Here is a 24586-nt window from a genome sequence, read left to right as displayed (position 1 = left end):
TAATAAAATTGGTGGACCCAACTTTAAAACTTACTATGAAGTTGTAATAATCAAGTGTGGTATTAGCAAAAGAAAAGACAACAGATCAGTGGAACAGAGAGACATTCTGGAAATAGCCCCACATAAATACAGTCAACTTGTCTTTGACAAAAGACCAAAGCCAATTCAACAGGAAAATGATAGTTTTTAACAGTGGAAAAACTGGACATCCACAAGCAAAAGTTTAATTCCAATTCCAGTTAGTTAACATACAGTGTAATATTAGATTCAGTTGTAAATGATTCAACATTTCTTTATGTTGAATGTTGAATTGTTGAAGTGATTCAACATTTCTTTAATTTCCTGTTTTGACCCATTCATGACTTAGTAGTGTATTGTTTAAATTCCATGTATTTGTGGTCGTTTCATTTTTCTTGTGGCTGACTTCTAGTTTCATGGCATTGTGATCAGAAAAGGTGTGTGGCATGACTTCAATCTTTCTGTATTTGTTGATTCCTGTTTTGTGACCTAAAATGTGATCCACTCTGGAGAATGTCCCACGTGCACTTCAGAAAAATGTATATTCTGCTATTTTAGGATGGAATGTTCTGAATATATCTGTTAGGTTCATCTGGTCCAGTTGGTCATTCAAAGCTATTGTTTCCCTGTTTATTTTCTTTTTAGATGATTTGTCCATTGATGTACATGGGGTGTTAATGTTCTCTACTATTACCTACTACGTTATCAATGAGTTCTTTATGTTTGTTACTGTTTCATATATTGGGTGCTCCCATGTTGGGGGCATAAATATTTACAATTGTTTTTCTTCCTGGATTATCCCCTTTATTAGGATATAGTGTCCTTCTTTTACCTCCAGTTACAGTCTTTATTTTAAAGTCTATTTGTCTGATATAAATATTGTTCCTCTCTCTTTCTTTTGACACCCATTTGCACAATAGATGTTTCTCCATCCTCTCACTTTCAATCTGCTGACATCATTAGGTTTGAAATGAATCTCTTGTATACAGCAATAAGATGGGTCTTATTTGAACCATTCTCTCTCACACACACACACACACACACACACACACACACAGCCATTTTATTATTTGTTTTGTGGTTGTTTTTGGAAATTTTCTCTGATCCTTTTTATCTTCCTCTCATGTTTTGCTGATTTTCTTCAGTAAGATATTTGGATTTCTTTCTCTATCTTTATATTATTTGGACGTTTATTAGTGGTTTTCAATACATGGTTACAATTAGATTTGTATATAACTTCTTCTTCAGACAGCAACCTATACTAAGTTGGTGGCCACTTAAACTGGAACCCATTTATTTCCCCTCTCCCTCCCACATTTTAGGTATATGTTATTATATTTTATATCCTTTTTATGTGAGTGCTTTGATTTTTTTACAGAAATACTAATTTTTACTGCTTTTGTGTTTCCTGCCTTTATACCATCACTTTTGGTCTCCACTTTCCACTCAAAGAATTGCTTTAATATTTCTTGCAGTGGTAATGAACTCCACTGGTTTTTGTTTGTCTGAAAAACTCTTCATCTCTCCTTCTATTCTGAATGACAGCCTTGCTGCATCGAGTATTCTTGGCAGCAGATTCTTCCCATTAAGCACTTTGAATATATCATGCCACTCTCTTCTCGCTTGCCATGTTTCTGTTGAAAAATCTCCCGCTATCCTTGTGCATTTTACTTTATTTCCTTTATAAGAAGTTAAGGACTTCTTTTGTCTTGCTGTTTTTTAAGTTTTTTCCTTATCATTATATTTTGCAAATTAATTATAATATGTCTTGGTGTTGGCCTGCTTTTGTTGATTTTGATGGGAGTTCTCTGTGCCTCCTATATCTGGATGTCTGTTTCTTTCTCCATATTAGGGAAGTTTTCAGCTATTATTTTTTCAAATAAATTTTCTGCCCCCTTTCTCTCTCTTCTTCCTTTTATATTCCAATAATACAAATGTTATTATGTTTATTGGAGTCATTCAGTTCCCTGAGTCTATTCTCATGTTGCATAATTGTCCTCTCTTGTTCAACTTTATTGCTCTCCATTACTTTGTCTTCTAGGTCATTAATTCATTCCTCTGCTTCTTCCAGCTTACTGTTCATTGAATCAAGTGTGTTTCTAATCTTGTGTATTGCACTCTTCATCTTGGATTCTTTTTTAACTCTTTTAACTGTGGTAAGGGTCTCACTGATGTCTTAAATTATTTTTTCAAGCCTAGGGAGTATCCTTAAGATCATTACTTTAAATTTTCCATCAAGCATGTTACTTGTATCTGTTTTAGTTAGATCTTTGGCAGTGGCCTTACCTTGTTCCTTCATTTGGGGTAAGTTCCTCTGTCTTCACATTTTGTCTAAGTCTCTGCCTTATTCACTGTGTTAGAAAAGCCAGTTATGTCTCCTGCTCCTAAAAGTAATGGCCTTATGAAGAGGCTCTATAGTATCCAGGGTCTGGTACTTCAGTGAATATCTCCAGTGTGTGTTTTCTGCATTCTGCTGTCATGTCTCTGCTCTGTCCTTTAGGCCAGAGGCTCCCCTTGCTTGCTATGGGAAGGGTTTGGTCCCTGGCCTGAATGTGGAGAGTTTTAACTACATGTGCTCTGGTCTGCTTCTGAAATGAGACTCATTGTCACCTCCACCAGAACTGAAGCCCTGCAAAACTCTCTGGTAGGAAGACATTGTATGAACAGGAGAAGGAGTTTGTGCTGGTCTTTTTGGGGAGAGGTCCACCACACTGGGACTGAGACAAGTGTGACTAAGAAGGACAGCTCCACCAGGGCCAGGGGGTGAGGGGTGGTGTAGGACTTGGTATATGCAAGATAGGCAGCCAGTATCAGTGCTGCACTATTTCCCAAAGGTGGATCTGTGTTTATGCTGAGGGGCAGGGTTAGGAAATGGTGTTGGCCAGCTCCTTTGTTCCCAGAGAGGTATCTGTGAATGCTGCCTCTTAGAGACACACTCTGAGAAGACCAAATAATCAGCCCTTGAGTGCCCTAGGTGTTCTTAAGATTGCTGTTTCCAAGCTGTCTGCTCCTGGGTTGTCTGCCTGCCTTTTCTCCAGGAGTAGCAGTGCCTTCCAGGTTCTACCCCAGCCAAGCCTGCTGACCTTTAAAACTCTAGACTTCAAGCCCTGGTGGTTACAGGAACCCATAAAATTCAGTCCCTCTCATTTTCCAAGCCAATAGCTTTGGGGAAACATTTTTCTTGTGTGCTCCCCTGTATGCTCCTGCCCTTCTCCATGACCATGGCTCACGTCACAGCACTCGTGAACTATTTTTCCTCTAAACCATATCTCTGCACTTCCTACCTTCTTCAATGTGGCTTCTCTTCCTTTAGTTGTGGAATTTGTTATGTTGCTCTTCAGGTTGATTTCTACGGTATTGAGGATGTTTTGATAGTCATCTACTTTTATTGGTGGGATGAGATGAGCCTAGGGTCTTCCTACTCCACTGCCATCTTCCTGCTCTTTCAAGACTCTTAAATACAGAGAACGAACTGGTAGTTTCCAGAGGGGAGATATGTGAAGGGATGAGTGAAATAGATGAAGGGGATTAAGAGGTACAACTTCTAGTTTTAAAATAAATAAATAAGTCATGGAGATGAAAACTACAGCATAGGGAACACAGTAACACTGTAATGACATAGTATGGTGACTACACTACACTTATCTTGATGAGCACTGACTAATATATAAAATTGTGGAATCAATACGTTGTAAATTTGAAAGTAATGTAACAGTGTATGTTAATTATACTTCAATTAAGAGGGAAGAAAGAAAGAAAGTGAATAGGCAGAAAATAAAGAGAAATTATAATAGATATTAAAGAATCATTATAAAGATCATTAAAGAATATTATAAATAATTCTAGTAAATAAACTTGAAAATTTAAGTGAAACGGGCAACTTCCAGAAAAGTACAACTTATCAAATGTAGCACAAAAATAAATATAAGATAGGAATAGATCTATAACTATAAACTAATTCTGTAATTTAGAATCTTTCCACCAAGTAAACTTCTGGCTTCCCTGGTAAATCCTTCCATTTCCAGAAGAAAGAACACACAATATGAGAAGGAACATTTCTCAGCTTGTGTTACTATGCCAGCTAAATGTGATACCAAAATCTGACAGAAACAATATAAGAAAGTAAATTACATGGTCTGCCTGAATGTAGGTACAAAAATTTAAGCAAAGTACTAGCAAACTAAGTTCAGTGATATTTGAAAAAGATAAGACATTTTGACCAAAATGTGTATATTCCAGAAATGCTAAGTAGTTTAACATTCAAGTAAAATAATAATATCTCAATAAGAGCAGAGAAATGTCAAAAATTTAACATCCATTTTTTGGATTGGGGGAAAAACTTGTTTTCGCTCAAAGAGAGAAGGGAACTTCCTTTTTTTAAAATATTTTATTTTTTATTTGACAGAGATCACAAGTAGACAGAGAGGCAGGCAGAGACAGAGAGAGGGAAGCAGGCTCCCTGCTGAGCAGAGAGCCTGATGAGGGACTCAATCCCAGGACCCTGAGATCATGACCTGAGCCAAAGGCAGCAGATTAACCCACTGAGCCACCCAGGTGCCCACGGGAACTTTCTAATAAAAGTTTTCTACACAAAAACCTATAGCATACTGTATACTTGATGGATTGTTGAGCCCTCTCCTTTTGAAATCACGAATGGCAGTGGTTACCACTTGTATTCACCAATTTACTGAAGGCTCTAGTTAATGCGGAAGTATGAGAAAAATAAATAACTTGTATATTTGGAAAGGGAAAAAATAAACTCATTATTTGAATTTGGCATGCTTGTTCCTGTAGAAAATCCAAAAGAATCTATGCACTAATTATTGGAATTAATAAATGAGGGAGCAAAGTTGCTGAAACAAAGCTAAGAAACAAACAAAAATTACTTGTTTTTCTATGTATTTGCAACAAAAATCAGTAAAAAAAAATTTGTTTTAAAGATTTATTTATTTTAGCGAGAGAATATTCATGAGTGGGAGGAGGGGCAGAGACAAAGAACCTTCAAGCAGACTCTCCACAGAGCATGGAGCCCGACAATGAAGTGGAGCTCAACCCCATTAACCATTAGATCATGACCTGAGCCGAAACCAAAAATGGGATGCTCAAGCAACTGAGTCACTCACGTGCCCCAAAGTTAGTAAAAATTTTCTAATTACTATTTAAAAAGAGCTTGAAAAAGCAAGGCCTAAATCTAAGAAAGAATGTGCAAATTCTCTATACAGAAAACTATAAAGCATTGTTGAGAGAAATTATAAAACAACTAAATAATGTTATGGATTGGGATTTCCAGAAGAAGATACTGAAACGACATTTGGGTGCCACATGTTAATAAGGGATCAACACCTAGAAAAGAAGAGGAAGGATGTGTTTGGGTTACTATACAGGGCGATCCAAGCCTGGGGCTTCTAGTGTGAATATTGCCAAACTGGACTACCTCAGGTCAGACTTTATGCCCCCTTCCCTACTCTACCCTACACTGCTTGGTTACTGGATATGAACTGCCCTGGAAATACCTGACTGACCTTGAGGCAGTTCTCCCCAGATACGGTAGAAACAAGATGCTCGGAGCTGGAGGCTCTCTGCTGATCACAGTCCCTGGGACTGAACTGGGTACTAACTCCTTGTAAGAGGAATCTGGGCAGTACCTCACCATGTTTCCTACAAATGTTCATGGACTGGAGCTCTCAAAAGAGTTGAGAAGTCCATTTTCCTCAAACTGATATAAATATTCAATACAATTCCACTTCCAAAATATTTTTTAAAACATTTTAAAAAAATTTGTTAGGGGCACCTGGGTGGCTCAGTCAGTTAGGCATCTGACTCTCCGTTTTGGCTCTGGTCATGATCTCAGGGTTGTGAGATTGCACCCCACATCAGGCTCCACAATGGGCATGAAGTCTGCTTAAGATTTTCTCTGTCTCCCTCTGCCCCTCTCCTGCCACTCTTTCTCTCTAAAAAATAAAATAAAATAAAATAGTGTCAAATACACACAACACAAATTTACCATTAGTGCATCTGATACATTCACAACATTGTTTAGCCACTGTCTATTTCCAGAATATTTTTTTTACTCCAAAGGAAACCCCATACCCACATACCCATTAAGCAGTCACTCCCCATTTCCCCATTCTCTCCCTCCCCAGCCAGGACCTGACAATCACTAATTGATTTTTTAATATACTCTCTATTTATTCAGACACCCTGTATGTTCATCCTCAGTCTTGTCCTTCCCAGGCTCTGGGTCTGCCTGTTCTTGACCTGTCTGGCACCCCCTGTATCTTGTCTGTGGGCAGGGAGCTGGCCCAGCCCTGGGGGTGCCTGGCGGTGAGGAGAAACAAAGGCAAGCCTCTGTGCAGGTCCCTAAAGCAACTGCCAGAGAGGTCAAAGTCCACAACAACAATTTTTGAGAATAAGATCTCTAGTTGACCCCTTGGCCCTAGAAAGCCACACTAAGAATGTAAATGTTTGTCTCTGTAGCTACCAACAAGCTGAGGCAGGAGGCCTGCTGGGTGGGTGAACACAAACACGACAACGCTTCCTCATGAATTGAGCAGCCTTTTTTTTCATGAAGCATGCTCCTAGTCGCCCGATGTTTCCTTTATTGGATTCCAGAATTCCAATAAAGGTGATTCCAACAGTTACTCGAAGAGCTCCCTAGTCCACTATTTTCCCGATGGTGGAGGATTTTTATGTGTATAAACTGACAACTTAATTCTAAAATTTACATGGAAATACAAAGCACCTAACAAAAGCTTGGAAGTGTCTTTTTGAAGAATTACAAAATGGGAGTACTCTTTTACCATAAAAAACTTGTTTTAAACATATACTAATACAAACCTATAATAATTATGACAAGGGTAGAAAATAGACAATGGAAGAGAATAGAAAATGCATCAACAGACCCATAAAAATGGTTACTAGATTTATGATAAAAGTGGCATGGAGAGCAGTAGAGAAAGGACTATGTTTTTAAAAAATAGTGTTTCTGGGGCGTCTGGGTGGCTCAGTGGGTTAAGCCTCTGCCTTAGGCTCAGGTCATGGACTCAGGGTCCTGGGATGGAGCTGGGCATCAAGCTCTCTGCTCAGCAGGGTGCCGGCTCCTCCTCCCCAACCTGTGCTTCCTTCTCTGCCTACTTGTGATCTCTGTCTGTCAAATAAATAAATAAAATCTTTAAAAAAAATAGTGTTTTATCATTTGGATATATATAGGGAAGAATATGAAAGTGACTTCTATTTCATACTGTACACAAAATATCAACCCCACATGTACTGCTGATCTAAATATGAAAAGGGAAATTGGTAAAGTTTATATATAATATAGGAAAATACTTTTATGACTTCAGGATTAGTGCAGTTTATAAAAAGCACCAACCATATACAAAAAGGTTGATAATTTAAACTACTTTAAAATTAAGAACTCTGTTCACCAAAACACTGTTCACCACAATAATGAAGTCTTGTTTCAAAATATTAACCTAGAAATAGGTTAAGGGAAAGAGGGAGGAAATGTAGATGAGGCAGGACTGGCTACAAATTGCTAATTGTTGAAGTTAGGGGATGGGTACCTGTGGTTTATTACTTTACTCTTTCTACTTCTGTATATGTTTGATCATTTTCACGATTAAAAAAAAAAAAGATGGGAAGACTGTAAAAGTGACAAGTCAAATCACAGAATGAAAAATGTCATGTGCATGAAAAAGTGCTCCATATCACTCGGCATCAGGGAAATACAAATCAAAACCACAATGAGATATCACCTCACACCAGTCAGAATGGCTAAAATCAACAAGTCAGGAAATGACAGATGCTGGCGAGGATGCGGAGAAAGGGGAACCCTCCTACACTGTTGGTGGGAATGCAAGCTGGTGCAGCCACTCTGGAAAACAGCGTGGAGGTTCCTCAAAATGTTGAAAATAGAACTGCCCTATGACCCAGCAATTGCACTACTGGGAATTTACCCTAAAGATACAAACGTAGTGATCCAAAGGGGCACGTGCACCCGAATGTTTATAGCAGCCATGTCCACAATAGCCAAACTATGGAAAGAACCTAGATGTCCATCAACAGATGAATGGATCAAGAAGATGTGGTATATATACACAATGGAATACTATGCAGCCATCAAAAGAAACGAAATCTTGCCATTTGCGACAACATGGATGGAACTAGAGCGTATCATGCTTAGCGAAATAAGTCAAGCGGAGAAAGACAAATATCATATGATCTCCCTGATATGAGGAAGTGGTGATGCAACATGGGGGCTTAAGTGGGTAGGAGAAGAATCCATGAAACAAGATGGGATAGGGAGGGAGACAAACCATAAGTGACTCTTAATCTCACGAAACAAACTGTGGGTTGCTGGGGGGAGGGGGTTTGCGAGAAGGGGGGTAGGGTATGTGCTTTTGGGTAAATTGGAAGGGGAGATGAACCATGAGAGACTATGGACTCTGAAAAACAATCTGAGGGGTTTGAAGTGGCGGGGGAGGTTGGGGTACCAGGTGGTGGGTATTATAGAGGGCACAGCTTGCATGGAGCACTGGGTGTGGTGAAAAAATAATGAATACTGTTTTTCTGAAAATAAATAAATTGGGAAAAAAATAAAATAAAAACAAAACAAAACAAACAAACAAACAAAAAACAAAAAAGAAAAAAGAAAAATGTCATGTGCAGCACAGAAAACCAACAAAAGGTTTGTATGAAGAACACATAAAGAACTGCTTAAAGCCTGGAAGAGTGAGAGACAATATACACATAAAAGACATGAAAAAAAAATGTCAGGAGCTCAGCTGACCTGGGAGAACCGTTGTTGAGGCGTCGGGTGTCAGAAGAGCCAATGAAGGAAACAAGCAGAAAGGGAAAGAAAGCTTTTAATCACTTACTGTAGTGGTAATACGTAAGAGTTGGAGCCCTGAACAGTGGAGGCAGCAACGATTCCCCCTGGTCCATCCCCGCCCCCCGCACCCCTGCCCTGCAGTGTTGAGAATGAGGCAGAGCAGCACAGACATGGGGGTTCCCTCGCTGCTGAGGGAGTCCTGACTTTCAATAGGCTCCAGCACTTGTATGGACCCCGAGGTGTGAATGGGTGGGGAGGGGAGTAGGAAGGAGAGTGTGCGTGGACTCACTCAGAGTGGGACCGCACAGGGACCTGAAGACCTCAGCCCAAAGCCTCAGAGAACTAAGAAGGCAGGCGCTGGGACCAAAACTTTAAGTATGTCTAAAGGGGGACTGTTCTTAAAAAGCTTATAATATTAAGCATTGGTAAGGATGTAGAGCACCAAGAATCCCAAAAGACTGATGATGGTTAATACAAATTGTACAGTCACTTTGGAAAAGAATTTGAAATTCCATTTCTGGGTGGAGCAGAAATCCGTGCCCACATGCACAAGACAGATGAATAAGAATATTCCCAAAAGCAGTCTTTGTAGCAGACTCAAACTGGAAAAGCAATACAAATGTCAATCAACTGTAGGATGAATAAACAGTAGTATATTCAGAAAATTAAATAACCATCATTATTTTTTAGAAAATGAATGGAATTCAGCTACACGAACGCAAGGTTGAATAACAGCGAAGCGCACCAGAGGATTCTATTTACATGTGGTTCATGAATAGAGAAGACTGGGAAAAAACAACAAAGCTTCAATTCAACCTAGTGGTTGCCTTTTGGGAGCAGGGAGTTGGCCGCGACGTGCAGAGGTGTGCAGAGTGCCACAAGCCAGGGGTCTGACATCTGAGACTCTGATCTGGGTGATCACTACACGGGGGATTGGGATGACCCACCGAGCTGTCCATTTGTGTTTCATGAACTTTTTTTTTTTTTTTTTAAGATTTTTTATTTATTTATTAGAGTGAGAGAGGGAGAGAGAGCAAGCACAGGCAGACAGAATGGCAGGCAAAGGCAGAGGGAGAAGCAGGCTCCCTGCCAAGCCAGGAGCCCGATGTGGGACTCGATCCCAGGATGCTGGGATCATGACCTGAGCCAAAGGCAGCTGCTTAACCAACTGAGCCACCCAGGCGTCCCATCATGAACTTTTCCATGTGTGGAAAAGAAAAGGTTTTTAAAAAGAAACACAGACACATTTATAGAGCACTCACACATTTTGAAGGGAAAAAGCAGATGCCGCATGAATAAATACCGTCCTCACCTCTTTAGGATCAATATATTTCACTATCTGACGTGGCTCCCCTTTTCTTCTGATATCAATCAGTCCTTTATAGTGTTGGAATACAGCGACATTCTAAAGGTTCAAGCACATAAGATTCTATTATCAAAACTGGATTTTCTACCTCTAATTAAAGCTTTGTGCCTAACTAGGGCAAAATAAGTAAAAACCGTAAAAGTAGACTTTATGTATATAAACTAGATTTTAGAAATCTTATCCACTCAGGGTTTGCTTTGGCAAGCTAGGCAATACCGGTTTTATTCTCACAAAGAGTTTTACCTTTAATTGTGGAACTACATTAGCAACTATAAATCAAATACCCAGAATGTTGGTGGAGTCACTTCAATGCAGCCAGAGTAAACCAGGAGAAAGACAAAACAGCCTGCTGGTTAAGAACACGGAGTCTGGCACAGTATTATCCAGGTTCCCATCAACCATGTGACCGTGGACAAGCTGCTTAGCTTGTCCACACAATTTCTCAGTTGAACGACCAGAATGACAGTGGGTATCTGATACAGCTATGGTGAAGAATTGATGAGTTAATATTTGTAAAGCTCCTAGAACAACTTCTGGCACAAGAAAGCACTAAATAATTATTATCTTACTATCATTATAGAACCTCGTTCCTATACAGTTCCTGTTCCTGACTTACAAACCCGATCTACTATTCATGTTAGCACAATATTTAGGCAGACTACTCCAAACAATTCTTCTATCTCAGAAAACTATTTCTTTGATGACACTCTCCTTATGTCCTATGCCCCCCCCAAACCCTCAGTAACTCTTGGTAAACGTCTGCCCTGCCCCACTATGCTTATGTCACCTTAGATCAGTTCCAAGAGAAGTAACCCACACCACCAGTACGGCAATGTGAAACCCCACGGCAACTGCCTGTGGAAATGGTGCAGCTCACATCAGAACATAACTACCCACAAGGAAGACACCTGCTGTGCCCATCTGCCTGTCTGGCTGGCAGGGAAGGAAAAGAACCTGTATACTGGTGAACGAAGAAGCTGGGTGGGACAACAGTGAAAGCTAGTCCAATGTGTCCTATAAGCTGTAAAGTGCCATTTTTTTTGGTTCAAATGATTTTAATTATTGGAATGCACAAGTTTTAATATGCAAATAAAAGTTTTAAAACCTGGGGGAAAAACCCCCAGTAGAGTAGATCAATGAAATCAGGACCTGGTTCCTTGAAAAGAGCAACAAAATTGATAAACCTTTAGCCACACTCATAAAAAAGAAAGAAAAAGAGAGAAAGAAAGAAAGAAAAAAAGGAAGGAAAGAAAGAAGGGAAGGAAAGAATAAATAAAGAGAGGGAGAGAGAGAAGATTCAAAACAAAGTCAGAAATGAAAGAGGAGAAATAACAGCTTACACCATAGAAATACAAAGGATTTTAAGAGAATATTGTGAAAAAACTATATGCCAACAAATTGGACAACCTAGAAGAAATGGAGAAATTCTTAGAAACATATATGCTCCCAAAACTGAAACAAGAAGAAACAAAAAATGTGAACAGACTGATAACCAGCAAAGAAATTGAATCAGTAATCAAAAACTCCCCAAAAAACAAAAGTCCGTGGCCAGACGGTTTCATGGGCAAATTCTACCAAATATTTAAAGAAGAGTTAATACCTATTTTTCTTGAACTATTCCAAAAAGAAGAGGAAAGAAAACTTCCAAATTCATTCTATGAGGCCAACATTACCTTGATATCAAGACCAGACACATATTGCTGAAAAAGAGAACTACAGGCTAGTATCTCTGACAAACACAGATGCAAATACCCTCATCAAAATATTAGCAAACTGAGTCCAAGTATAAATTAAAAAAATAATTCATGAAGATTAAGTGGGATTTATTCCTGGGTTGCAAAGGTGATTCAATATTCAAAAATTATTGTGAAACATCACATCAACAAGAGAGAGGATAAAAATATGATCATTTCAGGGGCACCTCAGTGGCTCAGTTGGTTAAGCATCCCTTGATTTCAGCTCAGGTCATGATCTCAGGGTTGTGAGATCAAGCCCTATGTTGGGCTCCATGCTAAGCATGGAGCCTGCTTAAGAGTCTCTCTTTCCCTCTCCCTCTAGCCCTCCCTTTTCTAAAAAAAAAAAAAGTCTCAGAGAGATCCCTGTCCCCTCCCATTATATGAGGACATGGCAAGAAGACAACTGTTCACCTATGAACTAGAAAGCGGATCCTTACCAGACACCAAATCTGCTGGTGCCATGATTTTAGACTTTCCAGAATCCAGAACTGTAAGAAATAGATTTCTGTTATTTATAATCTACCCAGTCTATTGTACTTTGTGATAGCAGCCCAAATGGATTAACACAGCTACCAAAGATGTGAATAAAATGATTAACTAATTTGATCTAAATATGTCAGTATACATTTTTTTTCTCTTGTTCACATTTCCAAATTACATTTGGAACATTTCCAAAAATAGATTTTTCTAGATCAGGCAAGTTTCAACAAATTTCAGGTTATTGAAATCATATAAATAACTGACTTCAGTGGAATTAAATCTGAAAACCAGTAACAGAAAGGTAATTAGAAAACTCCTAAATATTTGGTAATTAAGCAACATACTTTTCAAAAAAATCCTTTATTTATCTGAGAGAGAAAGCACAAGGAAGGGGAGGGGGAGAGAGAGAAGCAGACTTCCCACTCAGCGAGGAGCCCAATGTGGGGCTCTATCCCAGGACCCTGAGATTATGACTTGAGCCAAAGGCAGTGACTTAACCCACTGAGCCACCCAGGAACCCATAAACAACACACTTCTAAATAACTCACAGGTCAGGACACCTGCCTGGCTCATTTGGTAGAGCATGCACTCTTGATCTTGGGGTGATGAGTTTGAGCCCCATGTTGGGTGGAAGGATTACTTAAATATAAAATCCTTAAAATCAATCAATCATGGATCAAAAAAAATCACAGTGGAAATTATAAAATATTTTAAACTGAAATGTAATAAATATATGACATATCAAAACCTGTGAGATATATCTAAGGAAATGCTCAGAGAGAACTTAATAGCTTTAAATACGTATATTATTAAAAAAGAATAAATGGGGCACCTGGCTGGCTCAGTGGGTTTGAGCCTCTGCCTTCAGATCAGGACATGATCTCAGGGTCCTAGAATTGAGCCCTGCGGCGGGCTCTCTGCTCAGCAGGGAGTCTGCTTCCCCCCACCCCCGCCCCTCTCTGCCTGCCTCTCTGCCTACTTGAGATCTCTTGTCTGTCAAATAAATAAATAAATAAATAATCTTTAAAAAAAAAAAAAAAGAATAAATGTAAAAATCCAAGATCTAATGTTCCCTCTCAAGAAGTATGAAACAGAACAGCAAATCAAACTCCCTCAAAAAATGAAGGAAAACACAATAAAGATCATCAGTTAATGAAATATAGAGTCAAAACAGAAAGCCAAGAAAGCCAAAACCAGGTTTTTTTCTTTTAATAAAGATTAAGACAGATATAGAAAAATAAGGAGAAAACACATATAAGCAATATCACCCCAGATCTTATAGACATTAAAAGTATAGTGAGAGGTGACTGTAAACAATTTTAGGCAAATAAATTTGACAATTTTAAGAATATGGACAGATTCCTTGAAAAGAAACACCAAAATGAGCATAAGAAGAAATACAGTTTTGAATAGTCCTGTATTATTAAAGAAATGGAATCCCTAATTAGAAATTTTTCATAAAGTAAACTCCTACAAACAATATTTTGCCAACGTATTCTCCTATTTATAGAAGAAATTAATCACACAAATTCTTTCTGATAATATAACAGAAGTATTTCCCAATTTATTAGGCCAGCATAATCTTGATATCAACAGCTGAGAAGGATATGACAAAAAAGAAAAATTACATTCATGAGCGAATATGCAAAAATCCTAAATGAAGTTGATGAAAGAAATTTTCTATTTTTAATGCCTATGGGTCCTGTTCCTGGACTTCAGGGGAGGCTACACCTTAACATTTAGCAAGGTGAAAGTAACTAGGCAAAACTTCAAAGCATGGATTCTATTTCTTCCCTGAGTACACACTGTATATCTGCTTTGTTAAAGAAAATAAACAGAAAGGAACATTCTGAACATGAAAGAGAAAGAAGAAACTTCCCTGATTCCGCTAAAACTGAAGTCTAAGCCCTGCATATACAGGAAACTTAAGGTCTGCAACTTCCTAAAATGTTCTTTGTCTAATAATTTGTAATTCTTTATATATAAAATGAATAAAATCTTACACCAAATGTTCTCCCTTATCAAAGCACTCTCTTCTTTGTGAAGATTGTATCCAGGACAGCTGTTCTAACTCGGGCTTGAATGAAAACTCCTTTTTTCCTAGAAATTCTAACAGGTTTGTTCATTTGTGTCAATAACGTTTATCAGATCAAATCCAGGATATATCAAAAGGGTAATAAAACATCAGTGAAGTAGAATTTTTTCCAGGAATGCAAGGCTGGTTTAACATTTGAATATCAATCAATGAAATTCACCACATAAAAAGAATGAAGAAAACAGACCAAATGATCATACAGTAAACGCAGCAAAAGCATTTGATAAAATTCAACACCTAGAGTTTTCATAACAAAAATAAAAAGCAAACTAGGAATAAATTTAAAACTTACCAAACTGATGGTAAGTTTTTACAAAAAAACTACAAGTAACATCTTAACTAATGGTGGAATATTACATGCTTCTGTGTTCAACAAAAGGGCAAGAATGTCCATAATTACTGCTTCTATTCCATCTTGCACTGGGAGGTCTAATCAGTGCAATAACGAAACAAAAGGTATAAAGTTTGCAAAGAAAAAAGTAAAAGTTATCATCCAAGGATGACAACTTAAGTGGAAAATCCAAAGGAATATATAAAAAAGCAATTAGAAATAAGTGCATATTAGGTCAGCAGGTAAAAAAGACTACATTTCTATAAACTAGAAACGAACAATCAGAAAATAGAATTTAAAAATAATACCACTTACAGTGGTGTCAAGAAATGTCAAATACCCAGAAGTAAAATGAAAGATGTTTAAGACTTCTACACTGCGAACTACAAAACATCCTGGAGAAAAAAAAATTTTTTTTGAAGATTTTTATTTATTTGTCAGAGAGAGAGAGAGAGAGAGAGAGAGAAAGAGCAGCAGGCAGAGGGAGAAGCAGATTTCCCACTGAGCAGGGAGCCCAATGCAGGACTTGATACCATGACTCCAGTATCATGATCTGAGTGGAAAGCAGACACTTAACCAATTAAGTCACCCAGGCATCCCTGGGAGAAAAAATTTTAAAGATCTAATAAATAAAGATATGTACCATGTTCATGAAAACTCAGTGTAGAAAAATTCAGTTTTCTCCCAAACTGATCTACTGATTCAATTTAATTCTAATTATATAATCTCCATAATAATTTTTTTTAAAATTAATGAATTGATTCTATAATATACATGGAAATGCAAAAGCCCTAGAATAGCTATGACAATCATGAAGAACATCAAAGTTGGAGGACTGTACTGCCATATACCCATACTTCTGATAAAGCTACAGTTACCCAAACAGTGTGGTACTGACTCAAATAAAGACAAATAGACCCACACAACTGAACAGAGACTATAGAAACACTTCACATATATGATTGCATGATTTAAACAAAGGCACCACTGTGATTTACTATGGAAAGGATGGCATTTTCAGTAAAGGTACTTAATCATTTGATTATCTATAAAGACAAAAATGAACTTTGTCCATACCTCTCATCATATACAAACATTAATTTGAGATGGATATTGGATCTCAATCTACAACTAAAGCAACTAAGCTTCTAGGAAAAAAACAAAAACAAAATAGAAAGATATCTTCTGGCTTCAGGTTACATAAACAATCCCCTCAGATTTATTTCAAATATTTGACATGTAATACAGTGCTGGGTGAGTTGGGTGTCCCCCTTGGGATCTCATTCCCCACTGGGGAAAGGAAAGGCCCAGCGGGCTCCTTAGGGCTGCCTTGTGCCAAGTGATGTGATCAAAGTGAAAACCCTACTCTTATCCTTCTAATGTGGTCCTTGTCTCTCTGGTCCTTGGCTCTGGGATTTTCATAAGAATGCTTTCTACGGATAGTGGCTAGTTGGTCTTCTTATGAGGCAACTGAGATTGAGAATGTCACCTCTTTAGGCAAACATTTTTTTTTTTAAAAGATTTATTCACTTATTTTAGATAGAGAAGGACAGCACGAAGAGGGGAGGGCAGAGGGAGAGAGCGCATCTCAAGCTGTCTCCACTTACGGAGCCCGACGTGAGGCTTGATTTCATTACATGGAAATCATGACCTAAGCCGAAATCAAGAGTTGGACACTTAACTGACAGTCGCCCAGGTGCCCCCAGGCAAATATTTCTTAAACAGGGCTCAGAAAACACTAACCATAAAGAACAAGTGATAAAACGGATTTAATGAAAACTCAAGACTTCTCATTATCAAAAAACACCTTTAAGAATGAAATGAGGCCAGTCTGAAGAAAATACCTGCAACACACGTATTCAATAAAGGGCTTCTGTTCAGGGTATCTGAGAGAATCCTCCAAGTGAATATTGGCAGCGTAATAGTAGATGTGATAGGATTTGTGGATTTGAAGATTGGGGGGATAGGTTAAAAAGAGGGGGGTAGGGAGATTTATATCCTCATCATATATAATAAGAAGTCACATAATGTTATGTTAGCATGATGGAACAAGAAACAAAGGCTTAAATATCCTTTAAAGAAAGAAGGTAACAACAATAAAAACAAGAAAGAAAGAAAGAAGGTAACAAATAGAGGAACTAAAAACATAATCCCACATGATACTGTGTAAGGGATAAGCTAGATAAGCTCTCAATTTTCTTTACAGAAAGTCAACAGGTCACTTCTAAATTTGGTAAATAAAAGGTAATTATCCAAGCATATTATGCAGAAACACAGAAATTACTACTAAAGATCTAAAACAAAAAATGGTTAAAAGTGGTTGCCTTTAGGATATGAGGGTAGAGAAGACTAGGAGGGGCTAAAAGAAGTGCTTTTATTTGTAAGTTCTTCTACACTAATTTACTTAAAAATATATTATTTTTTTTAAAGGTTTTTATTTATTTATTTGACAGACAGAGATCACAAGTAGACAGAGAGGCAGGCAGAGATAGAGAGGAGGAAGCAGGCTCCCTGCTGAGCAGAGAGCCTGATGCAGGACTCGGTCCCAGGACCCTGAGATCATGACCTGAGCCGAAGGCAGCAGCTTAACCCACTGAGCCACCCAGGCGCCCCAAAATATATTATTTTGATCTAAAATATGCAAATGTTGGGGCGCCTGGGTGGCTCAGTGGGTTAAAATATTCAAATGTGAGAAAATACCTTCATTTATATTAGTTTGACTCTGCAGATTATTCATTTATAGGGCCCTGTAATATGTTAAAATGACGCTTCCTTATTTTGAAGTCGTCCTCTAAACCACCTGAAACAGAATGTTTCTAGACTTAAGATCAAATGTGTTCTCTTTGAATCTCAGAACTTTTAAAATTATCCTTATATTTGAACCATGGCTTCCATGGTTAGCTTCTTTTCAGTTTCTAAACACTTTTCAAACGTAACTGTGCAGTCATACCTTCTGTTGCAGGAGGTACCATTTTATCTCCAAATATACTCCCTTAGTGCTATTCAACATACTGATCTTATCTAAACTGATCACCATTTTTATTTCCTTCATTTTTTTCCTTTCTCATTCTCTCTCTCTCTCTCTTTTTTCTTTTACATCATTTATTTCTCTTAAATATCAGTTGATCCTTGCTTGTGCATTAATACTTAAGAATGAAGGTCTGGGGGCACCTGGGTGCCCTGGGTGGCTCAATGGGTTAAAGCCTCTGCCTTCAGCTCGGGTCATGATCCCAAGGTACTGGGCTCCAGCCCTGCATCGGGCTCTCTGTTCAGTGGGAGCCTGCTTCCTCCTCTCTCTCTCCCTGCCTCTGCCTGCCTCTGCCTGCTTGTGATTTTTGTCTGTCAAATAAATAAATAAAATCTTTAAAAAAAAGAAAAAAGAAAAAAAGAAAGAATGAAGGTCTGTGTCAATTCTTCAGAGGAACCAGTTGGAATATCCTGGGCTTTTTTGTAAGTCTCCTATTTCGCCATCGTTCTCACACATGAATGGGAAGATGGTCTGGGAGCTTTGTAATGTGTGTGGAATTAGATAATCAATAGACTTTTGGCGGGGGTGTGGTTAGGTAGCCAGCAATCCAGCAGGGAGTCTTTCAAATACTAAAATTAAGAGGCTTTTACTGTGGAGCGCCAAATCTGCAAAAGAATTAGCTTTTCCAAATAGTTCATTTAATTTTTTAAAAAAGAGGTAAGTCATCAGGGTTTTTCCCCCTTAGGGTACATATCCATCTATGAGCAAATTTTTTGACCTATGGTAAATATCCATCTACCTGTTGCTTTGGGGCTTGAAGTGACATGGCAGACAACTGTCACAGCTGTCTTACATACACTTAAGCCCCTTGCCTACGGTCATTCTCCTTCCAATTCTTTCAAATTGCTAACTCCAAATGGATAGGCTTTCTAGGGTCCCAGTGACAAACCAGCTCTCTCACTGGAGCCCCTCTGAAGTGTGGCGAGGCAAGTCTTCTACACAGTTCTATCCAACGGGACGTTTTCCAAAAATGAGATAAAATTAATCTGCTCACGAAGTCCCTTCTCCCTGGTATGGGTTAACTTTCTGTGTATTGTCATTTTAATAGGGACAAAAAGTAAAGATGTGTGCTCAGTCCACCATCTTTTTAAGATACACACATACACACGCTTGTCTGTTTATATACAGGGCTTCTCTACTAAAACTCCTTAAGGGCAAGGAGGTATTATAAAGTTCTTCGCTAGGAATATAAAAGGTATACAAAGTAATGTTGGTTGGATTTGGATGTGGGATAAAGGAAGTTACAAATAACAGAAAAGCTTAAGCCGAGCTAACAAGTAGACTAATAGAAACCATCAAAGGGATAGATTTTGAAAGCAAATTATTTTAGTATTAGAAATCAATACTTATGGATTTTATGGCTTTGAAAGAGGCAAAAGAAACAACTAATGGAAGCTATTTTGCAAGACTTGATGAGCCAAAACAAAGGTATTCTTGTGTGCCAGAAACAGAGTCATACCACTTCACACAAAATTATCAAACACAGACAATGTTGCTGCTGTCACAGAGGAAAGAGAAGAGTCATTTCAGCTGTTGGCTCTCACCCAACCAGGTAAATCAACTTGGAATAATCCTTACACCAATGGGACCAGCTATACCCATACTAAAGCATGATGAATAAATGCATTAATTCGGACACAATTCATTATTTAAACATTGTCTTCAAAAGTAGGTACTCAGTAAATACTTAATGAGTGAATGTATCCCTAACACCTGCTCAAAAACCTGATTCCTGAGCCAAGAAATAAAGTTTTAGAGGTGAAAGTCAAATAACCTTATTAGTGATACTTACATTGATCATAGCCATTATCACAGGGCCTGGCCCTGATATGGAGCTGGTAAGGATTTGTGAGGTTAACAAGATGATTAGCGTTAACTTTTTGAACTTCTAAAAAAATATGTGCTTTGAAAGCAAAGGGTAGTACACAAATCCATAAGTATACTAAAAACTATTGAACTGTACACTTTCAACAGCTGAACCTTATGATATGTAAATTATATTGTAATCAAGTTTCAAAAAATGAAATAAACTCACAAGGTAACACTTCCAGGCCTTCTGAATGACTCTGGCAGCTTCATCCCTCTCTGTAAGTTCTGACTCCTCTTCCCATGGCATTTGAAAGACCTAAAAGAAGCAAAAAACGTATGCTCAAAATTTTTTTATTAACTCCATTATGAAACTCATTAGAACTCAAGAAAAACAGAAGATTAATAAAGGAAATAATACAGATGAGATTTGGTATCAAAATAATTTTATAAAAATTATTACCTACTTTTAATTTTATGTATTTTATAAAAATTGTTACCTACTATTGATTGCCTATATGTTCCAATTTCTCTTTTCTAATTTAAACAACAATCTTGCATAGCAGATTTTGCCAATTTGCTTGTGTTAGAGATGAGGAGACTGCACTTCAAGGCCGAAGGTCAAATAGTGATTGACTAAGCCCGTATGAAACCCAGGTCAGTTTCTCTTGAAATCCATGACCTTTCATGTCCCCATTCAATGACTTCAAATGTTTTTTTAAGATTTATTTATTTGACAGAGAAAGAGAGAGAGAGAGAGAGAGAGAAAGCACAAGCAGGCAGAGAAGCAGAGGGAAAGGGAGAAGCAAGCTAAGAAGGGAGCCCAACATGGGCTCCTTGGGCTCCTTGATCCCAGGATCATGTCCTGAGGCAAAGGCAGATGCTTAGCCAACTGAACCGCCCAGGTGCCCCCCCAAAAGCTTTTCTTAATCAACATGCACAGTTTCATTCCAAATTCATCCAGGCTTCTAACCTAGAATTACAGATGCTATAGAATTTTTCTTACTGTGTAACTCGTAAATGTGTTGACAAGTTAATAAACCATGCATTAAATTGTCAGAAAAAGAGATGAAGCCTGTCCACTAAGAAGCAAAACAAAACCACTAGTTCTATCCATAGTTTTTATCAATACTGTGAAGAAATAAGTAATGGGAGAAATCAGAAAATCATAGCTTATGAGTCCTTTAAGAAGTTGCAGCAGACAGAGAATTCCAGAAAGTGGAATAGGAAGTGCCAGGAATCTCTTTCCCCACCTAGACAACTACACTGGCAGAATTTAACTATTTAACTATTTTGGAACTCTGGAAGCTACTGAAGGCTTGGAAGGCTTGGGGGGTAAACTGTGGTTAACTTCCATCAATATTGGCTCTTAGCCCAGTCCTAGCTATCCACTCCCTCACCTCAGCCCCAGCAGCAGCAGCTGTGTATATATTCCTGGAACAACTTGCACACAGATTGTGGGAGTGGGGGTGGAGAGAAAGGACTCTGTCCAGGAAATATAGGAGATCTGTGTTGGGGTTGTTGGTTGCTGCTTCTGATCACAGAGGTGCAGACAAACAGGAAGGCAGTCATTGGTGCTGTATGTCCACCCTCCACCATTGTTGCAAGCCCTTCCCATCTAGCAACTTCCAGGGAACTTAAAGGGTTTTTCCTTCCTGCTATGTTGTTCCCCTTCCTCCCTTTGGAAGGCAGGCATTCAAAACTAGGACATTCAAAAATAACTACATATATGGAGAAAATTAGAAAGTGACCAGTCATTCCAGGGAAAGGCACAGACTCAGAAAACTGAGATCTTAGGTTTAAAATTCAGGCTGATTCTTGTCTGATCCTTGTAAGCTGCAGAAACAGACTATAGCAATTTAAAAAAATAATAAAAATACCACACACAGTAAACTCTGAGGAAAGGAAAGAAAGCTGATTTCCAGAGTTCTTGTATTATTGAATTTGAATTTCCAGCTTTCAACAACAAAAACAAGGCATATAAAGAAACACGAAATGATGGCTCATTCTAGGAAAAAAATAAATCAAAAGAAACTCAACCTGAAAAAGACCTGATGGCAGGTCTACTAGACAAAGACCTTAAAGCAACTGTCTTAAAGATGCTCAAAAAATTAAAGGAAGACATGGAGAAAGTCAAGAAATGATGCACAAAATGGAAATATCAATACAGAGATGAAACCTAAAAAGAGACTCTGAAACTGAAAAGTAGAAAAACTGAAAGGAACAATTTATTAATGGAAATCAAAGGCACAGTTGAACAGGTAGAAGAAACAATCAGCAAACCTGAAAATAAACCAAAGGAAACTGTCAAGTCTGAGAAATAGAAAAAAAGATTGAATGAAAGTGAATAGAACCTAAGAGACCAATGGCACCGCAGTAAGGAGATCAACATGCACATTGTGGGAGTCCCAGAAGGAGATGAGGAAAAGAAAGGGAAAGAGAAGGTATCTCAAGAAATAATGGCTGAAAAACACCAAATTTGATGAAATATATGAATATCAACATCCCAGAACCTCAACAGACTCCACGAAAGATCAATGCAAAGATATATCCACAAGACACATTATAATTAAACTCTTGAAAGTGAAAGATAAACTACTGAAAACAGCAAGAGATAAGTGATTCATCACATATAAGGAATTTTTAATACATTAACAGATTTCTCATCAGAAACTTTGGAGGCCAGAAGGCAGTGGGTTAATATATTCAAAATGTTTAACAACAAAAGTGTAACCCAAGAATCCTGCATCTAGCAAAACTGTCCTTTGAGAATAAGGAAGAAATAAAGGCATTCCCAGGTGAACAAAAGCTCTAAGAGTTCACAGCTATGAGATGTGTCTTGCAAGAAATGTTCAAGAGAATGCTGCAGGGAAAAATGAAAGGACACTTGACAGTAACTTAAAGTTATATGAAGAAATAGAAATTCCAGTAAATGTAAATCCACAGGTAGTTATAGAAGCTAATATTATTATAACTATAATTTGTAACTCTATTTTTTTACATAATTTAATAGAACAGTGTATTTTTTTAAAATTATTATTCTAAAAAGTAGTATTATTGTAACTTTGGTTTGTAATTCCACATACTATTTAATTTAAAAGACAAATAATTAAAATATTAGATTGTGTTTTGGGGCACACAATGCATAAAGATGTAATCTGTAACATTAAAAGGAGTTGGGATGGAGCTATAAAAGAGTAGTTTTCTATGTTAATGAATCCACAATGGAGGGTTATAACTTTAGGATGTTAAATGTAATCCCCAAGGTAACCGCAAAGGAAACAGCTATAGAGTATACACAAAGGGAAATGAGAAATGAATTTAAATGTTTTGCCAAAAAAATCAACTAAACACAAAAGAAGATAGTAATGCAGGAAATGATTAAAAAGTTATAAAGCAGGGACGTATGGGTGACTCGGTTGGTTAAGTGTCTGCCTGCAGCGTAGGTCACGATCACTGGGTCCTGGGTTCACATTCCACTTCCAGCTGCCTGCTTAGCCTGCTTCTCCCTCTGCCTGCCATTCCCCCTGCTAGTGCTCACTCATTCTCTGTCTCTGACAAGTAAATACATAAAATCTTTTTTTAAAAAATTACAAAGCAGGGACGCCTGGGTGGCTCAGTGGGTTGAGCTGCTGCCTTCGGCTCAGGTCATGATCTCAGGGTCCTGGGATTGAGTCCCACATTGGGCTCTCTGCTCAGCGGGGGGCCTGCTTCCCTTCCTCTCTCTCTGCCTACTTGTGATCTCTGTCAAATAAATAAATAAAATCTTAAAAAAAAAATTACAAAGCATAGGGGCACCTGGGTGGCTCAGTGGGTTAAGCCTCTGCCTTTGGCTCAGTCATGATCCCAGGGTTCTGGGATTGAGCCCTGCATTGGACTCTCTGCGCAGTGGGGAGCCTGCTTCTGCCTACTTGTGATCTCTGTCTGTCAAATAAACAAAATATTTTTTAAAAAGTTACAAAGCATAAAGAAAACAAATAGCAAAGACAGAAGTAAGGCCCTTCTTATCACTAATTACTTTAAATGTAAGTGGTTTAAACTCTCCAATCAAAATACAGAGATTTGCAGCATGAATAAAAACACAAAATCCAACTATATGCTATGTAAAATCGACTCACATTAGATTCAAAGACACAAACAGACTGAAAGTGAAAAGATGGAAAAAGATATTCCATGCAAATAGTAACCAAAAGAAAGGAGTGATGGCTATCTTAACATCAGACAAAATAGACTTTAAATCAAAAAAGTTTAAAATAGACAAAGGACATTATGCATTAACAAAAGGTTCAATGAAGTAAGAAAATATAACAAACATTTATGCATCTAATAATACACCAGCAAAAATAGATGAAGCAAAAAATGACAGAATCGAAGGGAGGAATAGACATATATATATGCCATAGACATATATAGCTTTACTATAATAGTTGTAGATTTCAATATCTCATTCTCAACAAGAGATAGAATAACCAAACAGAAATAAATAAGGAAACAGAGGACCTGAACAACACAATATATCAATTTGATCAAACAAATGTAGAATATTCTTCTCAAGTGCACAAGGGACACTTTCCAGGATAGACTATATATTAGGCCACAAATTTATGTCTTTTTTTTTTTAAGATTTTATTTATTTATTTGACAGAGATTACAAGTAGGTAGAGAGGCAGGCAGAGAGAGAGGGAGGAAGCAGGCTCCCTGCAGAGGAGAGAGCCCGATGCGGGGTTCGATCCCAGGACCCTGGGATCATGACCCGAGCTGAAGGCAGAGGCTTTAACCCACTGAGCCACCCAGGCACCCTCTCAAATTTATGTCTTAATGTATTCTGAAAGATAGTTATCATACAAAGTATCTTATCAAAGTACAATAGGATGAAGTTAGAAACCAACAGCA

At 38.0% G+C, this 24586-nt stretch overlaps 1 protein-coding gene across 1 annotated transcript in view; it reads right to left on the bottom strand.

Annotated features, from left to right (window-relative positions):
- C7H11orf65 (chromosome 7 C11orf65 homolog) overlaps positions 1 to 24586 on the bottom strand; it is a 69115-nt gene that overhangs the window by 26059 nt on the left and 18470 nt on the right. Inside the window, exons 2-3 of the mRNA XM_044257710.1 lie at positions 19923 to 20012; positions 10164 to 10256 (exon numbers count right to left, since the gene is read on the bottom strand). Of these exons, the coding sequence (XP_044113645.1) occupies positions 10164 to 10256; positions 19923 to 20003 (174 nt within the window). The 5' untranslated portion in view covers positions 20004 to 20012. The remainder of the gene's footprint in view (positions 1 to 10163; positions 10257 to 19922; positions 20013 to 24586) is intronic.

This window comes from Neovison vison, chromosome 7, assembly GCF_020171115.1.
Source record: "Neovison vison isolate M4711 chromosome 7, ASM_NN_V1, whole genome shotgun sequence".
Taxonomy (NCBI): Eukaryota; Metazoa; Chordata; class Mammalia; order Carnivora; family Mustelidae; genus Neogale; species Neogale vison.
This window is presented reverse-complemented; position numbering and strand designations above follow the sequence as displayed.